We start from the raw sequence: 12,905 nt of genomic DNA on the forward strand, positions 1-12,905 counted from the left end.
TTTACTATGAATTGAGTGAAGGTCTACAGGGCAGATCACCAGTTTACTATGAATTGAGTGAAGGTCTACAGGGCAGATCACCAGTTTTATATTCATCCAATCATTGCAGTACTTACAGTCCCATCCATGTACCATCAGCTGACAGTATTGACCTCTATTACCCACCCCCTCTTTTTTTTTTTTTTGATGTGCACATACCACATCAAATACGCTGAAAATATGTTACTCATTTAAATGTCCATTCATTTAAATGTGCCTCCTGCCTGCAGGCACACTGCCTTTCTCAGTCCATGGACCTGGAGTCCTCTGCTGCTCTGTCTCTCTATGCCATCACCTCTGCCACCATCTCTGTTGTCACCATTTTCCTGGTTACGATCCCTCGCTCCTCTCATGCTCTTCCCTTTTGATGGTCCTAGGGTCCTCTGTTTCTGAAATGACAGGTTCACTGCTCCCCACTTTGGTTTCACCTCGTCTACATTTACAGTTATGACCACCGTCATTAGTCCTGAAAACAATTACTCACAAATGAATGACAAAATCCCATCCCCATCATCACCAGAGACCCATCTGGGTAAGAGGAAAACTATTCAGTGGGGATTCTATCTTACCCCCTCACTCACTAGTTTCTAAAACCCCAGTTGCTGCTCATCACAACTATGTACAACACTGACTTTGTGGACTATGCTATGTTAGGCCAACTGACTTAGCAATCACCGAGGTTTTGTTCTCTCTTAGGTTAAACTTGGGTCAATATGGATCCATGGACATGGGTGGGCCCAAAGTCACAAGTAAACCTCAGGGTGTGTGTTTGTGTATGTATGGTTATGCACATTTCTCTGGGGGAACACTTTATAAATTGCATCAGAATTTCAATGGACTATAAGGATCTGAGGGAAGAACCAATGTCTGATTCTAAACAGAACGGGAAAAGTACTGAACATGTTACGCCTCTTGCATACCTTGTCATGGAAGCTTATGTGGATGAAATCTCGGTACTGCAGCCCCGTCGTGTGCAGGATGGAGCCAAAATGACAGTTCAGTTGATCACCTCCAACCAACTCGTATTCAGTGGTTCTGCTTCTGCAACTGAAAAAAGGGGGGCGGAAGAGCTACTGACCAACCTCACCATCATGGTTCCCCAGCAAACACAAGGACAAGGACTCAATCTGACTAACAGACAAATACAAGGGGGTTTCAAACAGCTCGTGGGAAAATGGAATGAAAAGATAAAGGAATTCTTCCACAAACTTCTTAAAGCCTCTTGTATTTTTCAATATGTACCTTTTGTCAGCATTTTGTTTCTGGAGTCTTGTTAATGTTTTACACATCCAAAAAGTAAATTTTATCAACAAGGAATGGGCAAGACCCTAGAACTGGATGCCAACAGATGTAAATAAATCAAACCATTTCAAAGGATGGCAAGCAAAACTGCACTGAAAAAATAAACAAATGAAAAAGAACTAACCCAAGTAGCTTTAGAATGCGTGTCTAAACACAGAAAGAACTGCAAACGAAGAAGCTCCAACACTATGAAGCCCCCTGTAGCTTTTGGTAGTCATGTGGCTACAGCAGTTCTGAAACTCCTCTGTGAGTATTCAGGGCTGAGCATGAGGACCGTGCTCTGCTGCTGTAGGGTGCTAGGTCCACCTGGTGGGAGGAAGCGGAGACACACTATGGGAGAATGCAAGACTAGACTGAGACTCTCATCGAGATGGAAAGGCATCACTTTAAATTTACAACTTTAAAAATAAGTACAATCTGAAGACACCGTAACTGTTTCCCCCAACTCTGTTCACTGCCCAGAAGCATGGGTGCACAGGCCACTCAAGTTTTGCTTTCTCCACACTAAACAAAGCGTAGACCTTAGAGAAGCAATTTCAGGGAAAATACAACAGGCTTAGTGATCTCTGTAACATCATGTTATGTTAAAATACAAGGAAGCTCTCAAAAGATGTTTGGAACACATCAAAAAGACATGGCATCCAGTTTGTGGGACATGAAATAAGTATTGTCACAAAATGAACAACAATAAGTTACAACCCATTTAACAAAGTAAGAAGCTATGAATTCACACTGATACTAATTACCAAGGGAGGAAAAGCTCTTTTTTGTTCTTAACTTTGTGATTTGGGTGAATGTTTAGATAACAAATTGGTTTTCTGCTCAACAACTTAAAAACACGCCTTCTGTTTGGTGACACTGACAGCAATCCCTACAATGTAGCAACACTCTTCTCACTTCCTCCCTGGGGTTCCTGTTCTCCTTCATCTCTTTCCTGTCCCTTCCTGCCTTCGGAGCATTCTCCCTGGGCAAATGTTACCCTTTTGATCTTGAAAGATCTTCTTTACAACATTAAAGAACTGACGGCATTAGGAAAAAAACCCCACCACTTTGTAACTATCCTAATACTAATGGGATTCAGACAAGAATCACTGAGGGATGCTAAAACTATTGGATGAAAGTTTAAAGAACAGGACTGTCACATGGTTTTAAAGTAGCTCCTCAAAGACAGCTTCTTCTTTACAAGGGAAGAGACACAAGTCTTGTGTAGAGAAAGCAGGCAGGCATCTTAACCAAATGATCAGCGTGGATTCACAGCTGCTTACTTTATTTAGCCATTGTGCATCTCCAGACACGACACACGAAGGAGGACACACACTCCTTGTAGAGCATTTCTGCCCAGACTGCCTGCCTTGACTCTAATCACGAGAAAACCCCCAGACAAGAGCAAACGGTGGGCATTCCACATAGGAGCTAGGCTGCACTCTTCACAATGTCAACAGCAACAAAGAGAAAGACTGTCTGAAGGGCTGTTCCAAATTGGAGGAGACCAAGAAGATACGACAGTTCAACGTAATGTGTAATCCTGGATTGAATGAAAACTTGCTATAAAGGACACTATTGGGACAACTGGAAAAAAGTCTGCATAAAGAACAATACACTAGCTAGTGATCGCTGCTAACTTTCCAGGGTTTTACAACTGCTCTCTAGGTGTGAGAATGTCCTTGTATTTAGGAAATTCGTGTGGAAGCAGTTATGGATAAAGGGCATGATTATCTGCATCAAAACTCTAATGGTGCAGGGGAAAACGAAATTATCTCCAGAGTGAGTGACGTGGCATATGTGACAAGAATGAGTCAACCTTTAACTCTGGAGAAAGGACACATGTGGGAGTTCCCCGTACTATTCTTAGAATTCTTTGAACTACTTCAAAATAGAAAGTTCTTCTTTCTCTTTTTTTAAAAATAGTTTCCTAAGTTTTCTTCAGAAGGAAAAGCAGTCACCCCAGCAAGCACATCTAGGAGGCAGATGAATGTCTGAGTGTCTCTACCTACCAATCCCCACCAATCTTGCAGAGCCCTGTGAAGGGGTTTCGGTAGACGTAGAGCGGCCAACCATAGGCAGCGGCTGCAAACTGCATGTAGTGACGGCAATTCTCTAATTCTGCATCCAAATCCGCTTCCTGGAAGACAAGGGAAAAGCTTTGTGTTTAAGGGACCCTATTCCTTAGAAGTAGAGTCCTGGTGTGGCGCTGTGGGTTAATGCGCCAGACTGCAAAGCTGTTTGAAATGCAAGGTCAGCGGTTCAAGCTCACCAGCTGCTCCTTGGAAACCTTATACAGGGTTGCTAGGGATCGGAACCGACTCAACAACACTTAAAAACAACAACATTCCTTAGATGTGAGGATGGCCACACTTCACCTCATGTACTTCGACACGTTATCAGAAGAGACCAGTCCCTAGAGAAGAATGTCTTGCTTAGTAAAGTGGGGAAGGTCAGTGAAAAAGAGGAAGACCCTCAGTGAGATGGACTGAGACAGTGGCTGCAACAATGGGCTCAAACATAGCAATGACTGTGAGGATGGTGCAGGGCCGGGCAGTGTTTTGTTGTTGTGCATGGGGTCTCTGTGAGTCAGAGCCAACTCAACAGCTCCTAATGACATCACAGAGAAGACAGATAAACTACAATCTGAACTCTAATTCCTGAGTCTCCACTCAAGGGACAGGCCTCTCAGATGATGTCCACAGGATAAGTGGGACCTTGAACGCAGGCTGAGATGACAATGCAGCAGGGATACCTAATGGCACTTTCTGACTCCTGGGGAAATACGTTGGGGATTTCCTGCCCTAAGGTGTATGACCGGGGGTTCTAATAAGAGGCAGGAAAAGACACGCAGTCTCTGAGCAATTTTCTGTTTCCGAAGCATCCAAGCAAACACTTGACAAACCTCAACAGTTCCTCTTCCTGGGCTCAGGGGAAGACAGTCAACATACCCTGGGAGACCCAGGCCCCTCCCAGGGGGCATTTTTCTGATATGTAGCATCCAACTAACAACTTCTTCACTGAGAATGCTGTGAAGACACCATGAAAGGGGCAGGAACGTGCTCCGCTACCTGAACCCCAGGCAAGGGGAGATGCTTCAGCCTCAGGTGACCAATTACAACCCACAGGAGCCAGGTGCCACTGAAATCACTGCTTGCCAGTTGCAGACTTCTGGAAATCGATAGGCAGGTGTTGATCTACCAGAAGTGGGGGCTTACCTGGGAGGCCCCTGGGGAATGGGTGACCACCTCATCAGGCTCTTGTTTATTTCGGATGTTATCCTGCTGCTGATGGAGAAGGGTGAGACCCGCCGCGATGTCGCTGGGCACCAGGTCCGTGTCCTGGATGGGAAACCACAAGGGCTCATCAAAAAACCCATCAGAAACTACCAACATGTTCCAGAAAATTCACTGTTATAGAGTTCACACACACACACACACACCAATGCACATATATGAACAAAGGAATTTTTTTAAATGCACGTCTTTAAAAGACCCCTTCTACATATTAGTGTTTTTTTATTTTTTAACTCTCTCTCCCTCATACAAATCCACTAAAGAAAAACAAACACACTGCTGTCAAGTCGATTCCAACTTCTAGAGACCCTACAGGACAGAGGAGAATGCCCCAGAGAGTTTTCGAGGCTGCAAATCTTTCTAGAAGTACCCAGCCTCATCTTCCTCCCGTGGGGCAGCTTGCCAGCCTTGCGATGAACAGTTCAGTGCTTAGCCCATGGCACCATCAGGCCTCCTTACAAACCCTTTGGAGAACTTACAATGAGCTGATCTCTTAAAATTTCACTTCATGTGACTTGGCTATATTTAACCTCCTTCAAATCCTCTGTAAGATCAGGGACTAAATGGAGAAACCTCCTTCTGTATAGTCACAGCCAATTTGAACCCACATTTATACTCTCCTTTCTCAAGATTCTAGAAAGGTTTCATTGAAGCAGAGTCTGTGGCAGGCACTGATGAGATTGGTGCAGCAAGCCCCAAACAGAATCCCAAGACAAACGGAACAACGGAGTTAGTCCTCCTGAGGTTGCCTTTGAGCCTGTCCTTGTCCTTTGACTTCAACTCTGAGCCACACCCACCAACCTTGAACTCACTAGAGAGGACTGTGCCTTGTTCTTCATCCTTCTTCTGAATGCTCTAAAGAGGAAGTCATAGCCCTTATTGGATGTCATTTCTAGGTCACACTTCTCTGATCCCAACTGGGGGCTATGGGCTTTGGCCTGTAGCCTAGTGTTGGGTTACAGGATCAGCCCTGGATGGTGTGAAGCCAGATGGTACCAGACACGGAGACAGAGACTCAGGCAGGTGTACAGGATGTCAGAACTCTGCTTGACCTTCCTTCTTCTTCACACTGAAGCCAAGAGCAGCCGTCCAGAGAACACAATGGCAAAGACCCAGTCACATGCTGGGAGTGAGAGACAAGAGCACTCCACACCACCAGAGCATTTGCTATCGGATGATGCCATGCTTCTGCACCGCAACAACAGAGTCACGCTCTCCTTTAGAAACAGAACATGCCGTCATTTCTAATGTAATAGAGTCCTAAGAGGACACTGTCCAATACGACCTTGGGTGCACAGTGACACTGCCCACGCCTGTATCTGCTAAGCACCAACCAATTGGACGCAGGAGGCAACTGGCTCCCAAAATGTACCAGAGACCCACCCAACAGGTACTGAGTGGAATCTGACTCACAGAGACCTTACAGGCAGAACTGCCCCATGTCATTTCCAAGGCTGTGAATCTCAATGGCAGCAGACTGCCACATCTTTCTCCTGAGGAGTGGCTGCTAGTGAGTTTGGACCAGCAACGTTGGGTTAGCAGCTAAGCACTTTAACCATTACACTACCAGGGCTTGCTCTCGTGTACGAAGTCCACTGCTATCAAGTCGAATCCGACTCATAGAACAGAGTAGAGCTGCCCTGCAGGGTTTCTGAGACAGTGAATCTTTGTGGAGCTGATGGCCTCACTGTTCCCTCACCGACACTGTGGTGAAGATGCTCACTCCACTGCACTCCATTGCTTTATTTTATTCATTCAGAGCAAACACAAAAGCCTCACAGTATAATAAACAAGATGCACCAACCAGAAAGGGGGGCATCTGAAAATGTACATTTGCTCCCAGAGAAACCATCCCTGGTGGAAGACCTCCAATCACCCCCCACCAACCTCAAGACCACAAGTGCTCACGCGGGGTTTTCTGTGAACGGGGGCCTGACTCGGGGCAGTGCACACATCTTCACACAAGAGGCATTTCCTTCAACAGGAGAAAGAGACCCCAGCAGAGCCCTCTGGCTTACTGAAAAGTAGGTTGAGAAAAGCTCTGCCGTACTCGAAAAAGCAACTCGAGTGTGGTCATCGTCCCCCACGCAGCAGCACAGAAGCTTGATTCTGGTCTCCCACAGACTTGTAGCCGCTGTCCTGAGGCCATGCAATAACTGGCTTGAGTCATGACTATCCAGGTGGCTGGGGCCAGCACAGGAATAGGGGGCCATCTTGCCCCCCAGTGGGTCAAAGACAATGAAAATGGTGACCAGAGTAGAGACAATGATGATCCAACTGGAAAACAGAGAGAGGAATGGTGAGCAGGGGCCCACACGCAGGTGCCTAGAGCCCAAACCACCCTCCTTGGAGCTCATTGTTAGCACATTCACCATGGAGGATCCAGTTCCTGAGGAGGGCTGTGGATATCCTAGAACCTGGATGAAGCAAGCCACTCGTTTCTTCTAGAAAGTTCCTCAAATGTCCACAACTAACTCAGGCCCCGTGAAAAGCAGAACTGTAAATGGCAAGGCCCACAAAAGAAAGAAGGGCCTGTTTGGATACAGGAACTCTTGTTAAAACCAAGAGAATATCGCCATCTCACAGGCTATTCCGAAGAGCTTTTGTCCTTATGCTCAGCTACAGGCAGATTTGGTGGACCGCGCTTTGCAGAGATTTTGGTGTTTTACAAATTGAAGGTTTGTGGCCACTCTGAGTTGAACACGTCTACTGGTGCCATCTCCCCAACAACATAAGTGCTCGCTTGGTGTCTCCATATCCTGCTTTGGTCATGCTCACGATACTTCGCACTTTTCTTCTCATACTATCACACACTATCTAGTGTCAACATCACTTTTCTATGCACAGGGACAGCAAAATGCAAGGGACTTGCAGGGTTGGGATCTCTGCTTCATCATGGTGGTCTGGAACCACACCTGCAATATCTCCACGGTCTGCCTGTGTTTACCGACTACCCTGGATGGGGAAGCACCGCAACCTCATGAATGCATGTGCCACGGAAGGCAGGAGACATGCGGAGTCTTATAACACAAGAATGTCACTAAATCTCTGGAAAAGGCTTAAACCATGTTTTGGTCTTCAGCTTTTCCTGCTTCTCATAAGTAGGGAGTGCAGACCAGTGAGAATTGGTTGGGGAGCACACCACAACAACACGTGTGAGAGCAACATGGGTTCTTTCTTAAGCACAAGGAAACTCCACAAAGCTCATAGAAAAATTCCAGTATCTTTTCATTGTATTTCCACAAACTTTCTGAAGTCCCCTCAAATAAAGAAAGGCGCATCTCTGTAAACCCTCTGGATTTACTCAGAGAATCGGGCTTCTAGCCGTTTGAGGGGAGCTGCATGGCTGAGTTGAGCTGAGCTCCTCAGGAAGGTGTGTTGCTGACATCTCAAATGTATTTGTGACATGAGGGAAAGCCTCACCTGATAATGACAGTGGCAATGATGCCGTTCACAACAGTCTTGTCACAGTCCACTCCATCTGCTATCCAGGTGGCCCCCAGAGATGCCCAGACCACCTCTGGCAGAAAGAGCGCTAGCCGGATGTAGAGCAGCTTAGACATCGATTTCCGTGGTCCAGGGTTACAGATGGTTCCTGAAATACAGAAAGGATTGCAACTGGGCACTGGCCTTCTTGGAGGTCACAAGCTAGCTCTCCATTAATGTCCAGCAAGCAGAGCACACAGCTGCACAGTAAGCAGTCCCACCCTGACCTTTTCTATTTGTAACAGATGAGTGATATCGAAGTGACAACGTAAGGGGTGGAAAGCCTGGCAGAAGACCCCAGACTGGCTTCTGAGACTTCCTAGGGATTAAAGACGCTACTAGTTTCTAACTAGGGTGATCATATGTTGTTGCTGTTGTTAAGTGCCTTCAAGTAGGTTCCAACTCACAGCGACACTGTATAGGGTTTCCAAGAAGCATCTGATGGGATTGATCTGCCAATCTTATGGTTAGCAGTCCAGTGCTAATCCTACAGTGCTACACCACGACTATATAGTCTATCCAAATTGGGACACTTTTGAGCATCTGTTGTTACTGTAGGTTCCGACTCAGAGATCCTATGCACAACAGAACAAAACCACTGCCTGACCCTGCACCATCCTTGTAATTGCTATGCTTGAGTCCAGTGCTGCTGCCACTGTGCCAACCAATCTCATTGGGGTCTTCCTCTTTTCGCTGACCCACCACTTTACTAAGCATGATGTCCTTCTCCAGGGACTGGTCCCTCCTAATAACATGTCTGAAATATGAGAGACGAAGTCTCACCATCCTGGTTTCCAAGGAGTAGTCTGGCTGTACTTCTTCCAACACAGATTTGTTTGTTCTTCTGGTAGTCCATGGTACTTTCTATATTCTCCTCCAACACCATAATTCAGATGCATGAATTCTTCTGTGGTTTCCTTGCGTGTCTACACAGTGGCGCTATTAGCAATCACGCTGGGACAACAGGTTTCCACGTTCTAGCAGCATGGAGAACAAGCTCTACCATCTGTTCAAGGCACCATCCCAAACACTTTCCCACCACTGTTCCTTCATCCTTACCAAGAGTACGAGGTAATCATTGCTACCATTTTTCAAACAAGAAAACTGAGGTTCAGAGAAGCTCCACAGCTTCTTGCTAAGACACAACCCAGGTCCATATAGCCTGGCTCTTAGTCTCACTAATGCCATGTGGGCCTCACCTTCCAGAGCCAAACAATTCTGAGGTGTAAGGCCACGAATAGATGCCTAACAGGTACAAAAGTCTAAGTGTGCCTCGGGGATAGTACGGGTTCCATTCCACGTCACCAGAGTAATACAAATGTCACAATGAAGCAAGTCACCATACACATAAAAATGATGTCTATACAATACTGCCGCCTATTTAAAAAGGCTGAAATACTGCGAGAATGACCAAAATGGGACAGAGACACAGAGCAAGCTAAATGAAGAAAGGCACTGCTAGACTTGCCCAATGCAGGGTGGCCACAGACCTTCCATTTGAAACAAAACGCAATTATCTGCAGAGCACAATAAAGCTCGGTGGGTCTGCATTTGTGAAACAGATCGAAGTCTCAGTGGAGGCCTGTGTGGGTGCTCTTCTTGATATAAAACTGCAATTCTCTTCCCTTGGAGAAGAAGTATGATAAGCACGAATCTAAGTAACATAAAAATACCACATAATGAAAACTAAAGCAATTGTATGAAAAAACTGATTGGAAAAAAATCTGAGATCAAAGCAATAATTTGTTAAGAAAATTCCTTACAATCTCCAAAAAATAAGCTTTTTTAAAAAATTCAAATGTGAGGTTCTTCTAAGGGTTGACTGGGTCCCCCAAGAAGATATGCTGAAGTCCTACCTACTGGTCCCTGTAAATGTCACCCTGTTTGGAAATAAGAGGGTCTAGACAGATGTGACAGTTGACAGGAGGTTTTTCCAGAGTAAGGTGCCTTAATCTACTCTGACTGTTGACCTTGAACAAGAGGAGAGATGCAGACGGATGCAGAGGGAAGAGGGCAATGGGGAGGCAAAGGCAGCAGCCACAAGCCAAGGGATGCTGGAGCTCCCTGAAGCCAGGAGACACAAGGATCTTCCCCTAGAACGTTCGGAGACCATGCGGCCCTGTGGCCCTGCTGACACCTGAATCCAGACCCCTCAGCCTCCAGAACTGGGAGACAGTATACAGCTGTTGCTGGAAGTTACACAGTGTGTGGTATTTTGTGCGGAAGCTAACATAAGCCTCATTTTTTGGCACAAAGACAAAATCTTACAAAGTCATTCTAACCGTGTCCCTGATAATGCGTACATATGTTGCTATTGTTGTTAAGTGCCACTGAGTTGATTTTGATTCAGAGCAACTGACTATGAGTTTTCTGGGAGCAGTTGGTGGGTTTAAACCAGCAACCTTATGATTAACAGTCCAGTGCTTATTCTACTGTTCCACATCAAGACAAAATCAGTTATTGCATAATAATAAAGGAATGGAGGTGGTCTAGTGGGTTACAGTTTGTGCTGCTAATCGCCAGGCCAGCAGTTCAAATTCACCAGTCACTCAGCGGGAGAAAGATGAGGCTGTCTGCTCCTGTGCATATTTACAGCCTCAAAAACCCTAGACAGGGCTGCTGAGTCAGAACCGACTTGCTGGCACACAACAACACTGTGTAATACTCAGGAACCCAGGAGGTGCACTGGTTAAAGTGGTGGGCAGCTCACTGAGGGGACAGCAGTTTAAACTTCCGAGGAGAAAGGTGAGGCATTCTGCTTCGGTACAGACTTACAGCCTCGGAAATGCTATGGGGCAGTTCTACTCTGTGCTAAAGGGTCACTGTGAGTCAGAATCAACTCGACAGCAACAGGTCAAGCAATAGAGTTATTCTGAATATGGTTCCAGAAAAGAAACAAGACATGGAAGAAAATGTTTGTGTGTGTCCCACACAAACACACGCACACACAAAAGCTGCGTGTATACGTAGTTATTGAGTGCCACTGAGTCAGTTCCAACTCTTAAAGACCCTGTACAGGGTTTCCAAGGCTGTAAATCTTTACAGGACTAGAAAGCCTCATCTTTCTCCCTATAGCAGGGGGTTGGTTGTTATTGTTGTTGTTAAGTGCTGTCAAGTCGATTCCGACCCCTAGTGACCCTGTACAGAGTTTCCAAGGAGCAGGTGGTGAGCTTGAACCGCCCGACCCTGCAGTTCAAACGGCTTTGCAGCCTGACACATTAACCCACAGCACCACATCAGGACTCCTATAGCAGGGGTAGGGAACCTTTTCTTTTGCCAATATTTATAATATCATTTGCAGGCCATACAAAATTATCAATTTAAAAATTAGCCTGCTCTTAGTCTGATTGGGTAAAAGAAGGGAAATAATGTTAATGAATATTGATGTCCCTTGTCTGTTGTTGTTGTGAAGTGTTGTTGAGTCGATTTCAACCCATAGTGACTCTGTATAGGTTTTCTGAGGAGCAGCTGGTGAGCTTGAACCACCAACCTTGCAGTTCAAACGACTTTGCAGTCTGGAGCATTAACCCACAGAACCACACCAGGACTCTGTGACTGTAGTAGGGATGGGCAACTAACACATTGGCTACCTAATATGGGGGAGGAGGGGAGCTGTAAAGGCACGGAGTGACTAGCTTACAAGTTTTCAAGAGGAGGTATAATTTCAGAGTGTGCGAGAGAAGACAGAATCCCCAAGGAATAGTATTCATCTTGTCTAGACAGATCTGGTGAAAGGAGATGGGGATGAGATTTTTATGATTCAATAGTGAGTAACTGTTATCATGATTAATTGAGATTGTCACAACTGTAAAGGTAGAAGTTTTGTAACATAAAGGGGGTAGTACTTAACCTTACATTCCAGGAACAGAGGACCCTAGGACTCTCAAGGGAGAAACATGAGCAGAATATGGGACCCTATCCAAAGAAGCAGTGACACCAGAGATGGAGGCAGAGATGAGGACATGGAGAGAGGGCGCAGTGGAGTACTCAAGACTCATAGAAAGAGAAAGGCTGTATGCTGGACGCCAGAGGAGACAGACTTGCAGAATGTGCCCTTAGGTTGTTTAAATGCTTCCTGAGAGAAACAAACAAGATGGCGGATTGGGTGGAAGTGCAGTAAAGGAGCTCCGCCAGCAACAACACAGAATCTGCAACCAAGCAGACTCAGGGGATGGTCCCAGAACTCTGAACCACATATAAAGGAAAATTTAAAAGGTTGGAAGGCTTACAGCTGGGGGAATTTGTGGCAGAAGCAAGAAATCCATTGCTTTCTAATTCAAGATGCTCAGCTGCTTGAGAAGCTGCCATCTTGGGTGAGACCAAGCAGGGGAAGGATTGGAGTGGCCACAGACGTCTGGCAGAACCGCAGAAATAAAGGTGTGGACATTCTTCTCTTTTGGTAGCTATTCACTGGTCCCTTGCTGTCTGCGCACCTCCATTCGGGTGACTATAGGGGTGCTTGAGCTAGTGGGCACCCCAGCCCCACCCTTGGAGGGTTCTACTACCTATGCGCACAGATCTCCTTAAAATTTAAAGACAGTTTCCAATTACAACCAAACAACCACAGCTGGCCCTGAACTGTTTATAACTAGAAAAGGGGCCTTAATGGGGATTGTGGAGTGGGACAAGCAGACAAAAAAGGAAATAGGTCAAAATTAAATCCTAAGTTACGTCAAAATGACCAACAGTGGCATCTTGAAATTTCTCAAGAAGAAGAGTGAAAAGGGAAGCCCATTTCCTGATCACATCTACCTGGAGGCAATCAGAAAGCATAAAAAATACCAAAATACATACCCATCT

General features: G+C 45.8%; 1 protein-coding gene across 1 annotated transcript in view; it reads right to left on the reverse strand.

Moving 5' to 3' along the window:
- Window positions 1–12,905, reverse strand: part of DAGLB (diacylglycerol lipase, beta) — a 49,527-nt gene that overhangs the window by 14,349 nt on the left and 22,273 nt on the right. Inside the window, exons 3-7 of the mRNA XM_006859861.1 lie at window positions 8,043–8,214; window positions 6,638–6,896; window positions 4,542–4,664; window positions 3,336–3,463; window positions 960–1,086 (exon numbers count right to left, since the gene is read on the reverse strand). Coding sequence (XP_006859923.1) covers window positions 960–1,086; window positions 3,336–3,463; window positions 4,542–4,664; window positions 6,638–6,896; window positions 8,043–8,214 — 809 coding nt within the window. The remainder of the gene's footprint in view (window positions 1–959; window positions 1,087–3,335; window positions 3,464–4,541; window positions 4,665–6,637; window positions 6,897–8,042; window positions 8,215–12,905) is intronic.

The sequence above is a fragment of the Chrysochloris asiatica genome, unplaced genomic scaffold, assembly GCF_000296735.1.
Source record: "Chrysochloris asiatica unplaced genomic scaffold, ChrAsi1.0 scaffold00034, whole genome shotgun sequence".
NCBI classification, from domain to species: domain Eukaryota; kingdom Metazoa; phylum Chordata; class Mammalia; order Afrosoricida; family Chrysochloridae; genus Chrysochloris; species Chrysochloris asiatica.